The 7,883-nt window shown below is 40.9% G+C and overlaps 1 protein-coding gene across 1 annotated transcript; it reads right to left on the bottom strand.

Annotated features, from left to right (window-relative positions):
• Positions 1-3,427: 3,427 nt before the first annotated feature.
• LOC104076772 (potassium channel subfamily K member 17-like) lies at positions 3,428-7,654 on the bottom strand (the record flags this gene model as incomplete). Its single annotated transcript, XM_009577763.1, has 3 exons — positions 3,428-3,723; positions 6,696-6,864; positions 7,430-7,654. Coding segments are annotated over 3 exons (690 nt in total), but the record flags the coding sequence as incomplete, so codon positions are not given.
• Between the last annotated feature and the right edge of the window lie 229 nt (positions 7,655-7,883).

Below are 7,883 nucleotides of genomic sequence, written 5' to 3'. Positions count from 1 at the left end.
CATATTTCTGGACATATCTCTCCCCAAGGGGTAAACATCTCTTTTGGACTAGCTGAAAGAGCCAGCATGAGAAACACTGAGGCTGAAGCCAGGACTTGTCCTTGGAGTAGGGGAGCTAGAGAGGCCTGTTTTCTTGCTTCAAGGGATTGATTTCCTGGGAAACTGTATAAAGGTCGGAAGCACATTATGCTCTATGTGATTGTGAAAAAGCCTCTGGACACTGATGTTACATAAATATTTACAACTAACCAAACCTGTTTCCAGCCCCTGCTCCTCCCAAGGAAGAAAACAGGGTAAATAGGGAAGAATTGACTTGTGAAGAGTAACAGCAGTGAAAGCCTAACCCGAAATCACTAATGGAAACTGCACACTTATCTGAACAGGAAGAGACATCATAAAAAAAAAAAAGAAGAAAATCAAGGAGCATCTGTAATTTTCCAATGCAGATTACAGAAGACTGCAAGTCAGCTGTGACAAGAATGATAACAGCACCATGCTTTTGTTTTCTTTATTTTACCCTTGAGCAGATAACCTTTCATATTTTGGTAGAGTAGACACATTGGTGATGTTTTTGTGATGTTGCAAAACTTCACTTTCTTCTCATCCCTCTGGGAACAAATTCATCCATGTCATTTAACCACAGCACAGCTTTATAAAGAACAGAGAGACTAGAGGCACAGCAGTTTGTGGGGACTCAGAGACAATATCTATTGTCCGTATCAAAAGCTAGCTGAGGAACTGTCAATAAAAGGATATTCGTAAGTGACAACATGCTTACTTGGTGTCAGAGAACCCAGGCAAAGATGGTATTTGACTTACTTATTTCGTATTTTTTTAGGTGATCCAGGACACAAGCAGGCGACTTGCAGCTCTGGAGTTGCTTGCAAGCAGTTCAGATGTGCCTCCTGTAAGTATGCTGTACCAGACAGTTAGCAGCAGGACTACGCTGGTGGTGAGTGGCTGGGTAACACAGCAGCACAGCTGCGGAAGGAAGTGAATAAGCAAGGATTGCTGGGGCAGATACTGAGTCACCTTGAGACCCAGCCACATGCTTAGGTTTGGGCCTGAACCCTGACATGCAGTGGAAGCACTGAGATCTATGAAGAATTACTGTTTTTTCCTTTTTTTAGGACTACTCTGAGAGTTTCTCTTCCTCTTAGCTCTCAGAAGTGTGCATTAGCTGTCCTAAGGCATGCGAGACTGTTTGCACTTCAGTGGGACCAGGGTGTCCAAACCGCTAAGGCACTTTTGAAAACCTCATCCACAAACTACAAATACATGAGAATATAAATTAGATGTGATTAATATAGTAGACATTCAAATTGAAAAGAAGCTAAGCCTTCTCATCGAAGAGCAGAGCTGGTAGAAATTCCCAGAGCCTGTGACATTTCAACTTAAAGTCGAAATAGATTTAGCATAGTTATTCCCATGCTTTGACAGTAGAAACTCCTACTACCTTCTGGGCATCCAGGTTTTACGATACAGTTATATTTACTAAGTTTTGCACCTGAAAGAAGGTGCAAAGGATATGCATAAAAGGGTATCACATTTTATGCTGTGGAATTGTGATTCGCTTAGGTTTAAAGAAATACACTTTGGTCTTATTGTAGACCAGCCCATTATGAACATCAGTAAAACCTAACATTGTGTATCCATCAGTGAAAATAAACAAGACAAAATGTAGAAGAAAAAAAAGTTCATGCTAAAGGCTGTTAAAGAAATTACCCATGTTCAAAAAATTGAAACGTATTTATTTTGCGTCGGTTTCCCAACTATGACCTGAGATTTCCACTACCTCCCTTTCTTATCTCTGCTGCCCATTGAAACAATATTTGAGAGAACATTTATTACTATTACTATAGAGTTGGCAAAAGGCCAATGACAAAAAGGCTGACAAAAGGTTAACAGACTAAATTTCATGCAGCAGATTCCTTTCCTGCATTTTTGCCTGTAATCAGTTCCACCACATATCAACACTCAGATTGGTCTACTCTGGAAATACTTTTTTCACAATACGTGTTCCAGAACTTGTGTTCCTGAAGACTGTAAACTTTTCACTCACTGCATTTCTGTAAAACCAGCTATGGATATTTCTAATTCCTGAGTCCCGTACTCCAGCAGACTGTGTTTTTAGTCTTTTCTCCACTGTCCATGTGGAATCTTCATCCAATGCAGATGCTGAAGGCTCACCCAAATTCTTTGTTCTGGTTTACTGCTATGGTGAAGTTTTCAGAGTTAATGCTCTAGGATGCAAGTAGCACAATAGGAATAAGAAAATGAGATTAGGTATGGGTGTATAAATGGCAGCAGGAGTTAAGACTCTGTTGGGCCTTTATAAATGGCATAATTTATCAAAAGATTTCTGAGAATTTAATGGAATTAAAAAAAACCCACAGTTCTGTTTCATGATTAACATAAAGGCCAAATAAGCAGGTCTGGCATTCCACAGATCAAAAGATAGTTGTGCTCATATAAAAGATGTTAGCTAAAGCAGATACACTATTCATTTATGACATAAGAAGTTCATCAAAATAGCATCTCTTGATCACAATTGAAGATACTTCAATCTGTTTCTAGATTAAAGTAGCCCTTGTTAACATTGGCCACGGGATAATGTCCAAACCACTGGCACTTAAAATTGCCTGTAGTCCTCCTTTTCTGGCTTCCAAGACGTGACAAAATAAAAACCTATCTAAATGAACTGTCACATTTAGCTGATGACATTTGGTCTACATAATACTTTACAAAAGATTATCCTATGTAAATTCTGGGGTAAGGAATAGTCTAACTACCTAGTCTCTTTTTAATATTAGTGGACCTCTGATGTAGAAATTACTTTTAAAAAATTGAATCATCTATTTCTATTAGGCACCTCTACAAGCTCTGCCTCATTGCCATCCATGTACTAATAATCAGAGAGCAAAAGCATACCACCTTTGGCAAGCACAAGCATATAGGTGATGGAGCACATTTGCAGTGACTGCCAGGTGGCTTTAAATAGTGCTTTTTATTAAGTCTTCGAGCAACATGCAATTTGTTTCCTGCATTAAATGGCACTTGCTTTTCTAGTTGTCGTATTTGCAAAATGCCATATGTACTATTAGAGGCTACAAGAACTTTGCATGCAAAGAAAAGGACAACAGCTAGTGTTGCATACAGATGTCAAAGTTTACCTCATATATTGAGGTGGGAGGGTAGGTAATATCTCTGTAAATCTACTTTTGGCTAAGAGTCTCGTTGGTAATTCTTGGTGGTACTGCAAACGAAACCTTTTGTTGTCATTGCTCAATTCAGAATAGAAGCATTTCAAGCTCAATAAGCAAGCTTTCACCCCATGTGAATGGCAGGGGAGCTCCATTCCCACATTTCTAAGTGGCGCATCTCTGGTGCATTACAACTTAAGAGACACCAAGGGTATGTGTCTTCCCTAGAGTGCTTCTGTAGGAGCTGTGTAGGTGTGAGATTCATCTGGTCCTTTTGTTTTTGTGTCTTTGTCATTGCAGATCTCCACATCATGAAGTCCCGTCATACTATTTTTGTTGCCATCCATTAAGTCTTCTGCCATTTCTGTGCTGCTCTTGTCGCACTGACAGAAGTCACTGGAGCTCTCTAGAAAGTTGATGCAAAATTTGATAACCAGTGCTAGCCAGGCCATCCCAAAGAGGATCCACAGAGAGATTACATTCTTGTACCAGCTTGGATAGGTGCGGTCTGGGTTCATCCCTACAAGAGAATCACCCGAAACATTTCTAAATTGGATCAAGAGTGCCTCAAAGGAGACATTACATGTAAAGCAAAGACAGTGGAAATATGACCTAATATTAGTGATTTCTATATAAAACACAAGTATGCCACCTACTTGGCATGTGAACAGATGTAAGCAAGTATGTTTCATGACATGTCAGCAACAGCCTAGAACCCCCTAGGAATTGGAAAGATTACCCATAAAAAGAAAAATAAATCCCAAATTACATCTGTGTCAAAGTGAAATTATTTACATTTAAGCACACAGTTTCATTTCTCTACTTATCACTCAACATCACAATATTGTATTAGTATGTAACAGGGGTCCCCTATAGGCAGAGAGGTAAGCAGGTTTTATGTACTGGTCTGTATATCTTGTTAAGCCAGATATAAGTGAGCAAGTGAGTCTCTAAGAGCAGGAGGGAAGGGGCCTGAGCAGTCCTAAAACCTCTAAGAACAACCAAGCCTTGGAAGACAGCTTGAAATTATGCTGCCTCTGTCTGGTTGCTCAGCTAGGTACTTTGTGATCACTTTGGAGCAAAGCCGTATTTTTGGTTGTGTTTCCACAATGTTTAGTGCAAAGAGGCTTCTACATGCTAAGTTAATGCCAGTAGTAATATTAAGAATAATACAAGCAAAGCAAAGGAATGAGCTCAGCCCTATGAAGTGACTGGCTTGTATCTGTAAAGCAGGCTGGGGTACCCTTACCAATACAGGTAAGGTACAGGATACAAATCAGCAGCAGTGAAGTCTTTGCATGGGCTTTTTCTCTACTGCTTCTCAGGTCTCATTATTTAGTTTCCTTTCCTTAGGAAGGTTTGTCACTTTAGAACTGAATACCTACAGCGAAGTAGATACTACAGAACACCTGATACTTTCGGGACAGAGTGTGAGGAGTTAACATGTATGAGGTGGTACCTCTGTGAACCTGGAGGCCACTCTCCATACCATGTTCCAATGAAAAGTATGCATAGGGCTCGGTTGAAACAGGACATCCACAAAGGCAGGTGTTGAGGTATTTATCATCTGTGACTGGCTGTATGTGGGAATACTGTCCTGTCATTACCTGCACAGACTAGCGGTTCCCAAATCATGGTCCATGAACTGTTACTGTCTACAAGATTGTGATAAAGTAGTAACTCGTCAGTGGAGCCATATTAAACAGCCAATCCGTTACATCCATTTACTTTGTATTATTATACATTATATAATACACATTGTATGTGTTTTCAATATAATGGGACCACAAGACATTTTGACATTGTCTCTAAGCCACTGGTAAATGTTTGGGAGCTACCAACAACTTCTGTGGTAACTACTCTTTGGGCTGGCTTTCTACATCAAGGTGAACATCAACCAGGAATAGTATTATATTCATCCTTCAAACAAGCACCTTTCACCGATGCTAAATTCAAAGGTTTAAAAATGGTTTGCTTCTAAACAATAAATGGAAACAAGAGGGAAGGGCTATTTGAGCCTTCCAAGGAGAAGGCTTTATCCACAGAGACCATCTGATAAGTGCAGTCTTGGGGATGAGAACATCAGAAGCAGTTTAGGACTTACACGGCTCCCTGTGTCCAATAGAAGGGCTTATTGAGTGTGTAAATTAACAGATTTCAGGGCCAGTAAGAGAAGCTACATCAACATTACTAAATAAAACAGGTAGGGACCACTCTAACTTCAAATCCAAGTGACATAGCCTGGCTTATATTTCCTCCAAAATTTACCTGGTCCAGAACAGTGCCAGAGATCACACTAGTGGGGAAACAGTGTGACAATCACAAAATAGTGGCAGTCACTTGAATCCATGCCCTGGCCCTGCTTATTTTTAAGTTGAGACATAAACCACAAACACAGGATTGTGAGGCCAAAATGGTTTGGCCTCTACATACCACAGGTCACTGATTTATTCAGTTATTCCCATACTGAATTAGCATATCTATGGCGGTATGCCAGTTACAAAGGACCACACAGGTGAAGGTACGCCTGGAAGTGGGAGGTATACTAGTGGAGAGCTTCAAAATTAGTTATCAGGAACTGAGAGAAGTAAAGCTGCTGCAGCACAGAGTTCAGCATCATCTATAAAATCAGCATAGGAAAATACTGAACTGGCTAGCTTTTATTAAGCTCCATCTGCCCACCCTTACCCAAGCTAACTTGATTCCAGCTCATTTAAGTGTGCCTACACAAGCTCTAGTCATAACTTTGATGCATTGTAGACAAGTCCTAAGGTAACCGCCACTAAGTTGTCTAAGCATAAAGCAAGCACTATGAAGAAAAGAAAATAAAGAATCTGTAATAAAACGTTTTAGTCTTTCTGTCTCCCAGGGATTCAAGGGTGCATGTGTTTCTACAATCAATTTGTTTTTAATGAGAAAGTCTTTATCAAAAAGGTGTGTCCTGCGTTTCAGCAAATGCATCGGGCATGGGTCCAAACCCATTTCCTCTGGCAAAGGGTTTTGGCAACCAAAACTACGCTGTGCCTGGTGCCTGACAGTCTACCCCTAAGTGACTTAAGCTGCCTTTTAGAAGGCAGCTGTCTGGGCTTTTGACAGAGGAAATGGTCACTGTCTGTTAATGGTGATGCAGAGTAGCATCTGCTTATAACTAACCGCTGCCAATGCACTGGAGCGCACCAAGTGCGCCATCAGCAACTGCTGTGATTAAAAACATAGCACTCCAGTCTGCTGTTGTAGTCATTCAAGGGACAGATCACCTGAATGCTGGAAGATTACTCATTGACTGGGAGACCATTTCTTTGCTCTTCCACAAGTGGCATTGCTATCTCAGAAATCATATCTTCTCCAATCTGTCAAATGCCTACCACAGTGTATTTATCATCGGGTCTGTGGATTGCCAGTGGTGTAAAACTGCCAAGTTGGGAGCTTCATATGGCACATATTTGGCTTTGATGTTTAGTAGGTGAAAGCAATGAAATATGAGCTACTCACCAATCACATAATCTCCAAACCCTATAGTGCTGAGGGTAATGAAGGAATAGTAGAAGCCTTCTTCATAAGACCAGCCTTCTTTGTCAGAGAACAACAAGGGAGGTAGCAGGAGGAACAATAACAAGCCAGTTACCAGCGCACAGGTCTTAATCAAGAGGGAAACTTTTTTCTAGTAAAAAGAAAAAAAGGAAGAGACTGTCACAAGAAGGGTGGCAGGGAAAAGTCCAGCTCAGTTTCTGGTTGAAGATGATGCTTGACTCCATAAAAACACACAAACATCCATGACATTCCACTAGAATAAACGGTGTGGTTCTCCCAGTCAACACAAACTAGGCATCATCTTCATGAGTCCTAAATTCGTGCCAGTTTAAAGGCTATTCTGCAAATGTTCCCACGTAACATACATGTGCAATTCTAACTATGACTGATGATAAACAGACCAGATATTCTAGGACTGTGCATGGCTCTAAGGCTCTGGCACTTCTGTTGCTGTAGAGGAAGCCATTCATCACAGAAGTTCCCTCAATTAATAAACAACCTTATCTGACACCTCATAGGGCTGTCATAAACTAAATTTATTTGCTTCCAGTTATTCCCTAGTATTATTACCTTTTTGGCCAAATAGGTAGGCAGGCTGTCCTTGTTAGTCAGAGGATCCCAAATACCAGACAATGCCCTTTCCGTCTTTTCTTTCCTGAACTTGAGGGTAAGGCATACCTATCCACATTGCTTACCTGCCAGTGAAACACCTCCTCTAGGCGATGGGCACAATGCTGAACCCCCAACAGCATCAGCTGCCCAATTTCGTTCAGGAGTACAAGGTTCAAGGGGATCCCAAAGAGTGCAAACAAGACACAGAAGATTCGACCAGCCACAGTGCTGGGGCTCAGGTTCCCATAGCCTAGGGAGGGAAGGAATGAGGTGTTAAATTTAAAATATTCTCTGCTTGCCCTCCTCCCCTAGAGGGGTGAACCTCTGTCTTCTACAAAAGTTAGATGAGAAGGTCACTGCTCCAAAAGGACCTTTTTTATAAATAACTGTAAGTTACATCCATTGTTTGTCATATCCTATTGTAGGCTGGAAAATAACATTTCTTCCCCTGCCAATTTTGTTTAGTTCCTTTTCCATTTACCAGTGAATTTCCTCTCCCCTACCCACTGTCCTGGCTGGGATCTGACGTAAATGCAA

Source organism: Fulmarus glacialis, unplaced genomic scaffold (genome assembly GCF_000690835.1).
Source record: "Fulmarus glacialis isolate BGI_N327 unplaced genomic scaffold, ASM69083v1 scaffold3295, whole genome shotgun sequence".
NCBI lineage: Eukaryota > Metazoa > Chordata > Aves > Procellariiformes > Procellariidae > Fulmarus > Fulmarus glacialis.
Note: the sequence above shows the minus strand (reverse complement) of the source record. Positions and strands in the feature narration are given on the sequence as shown.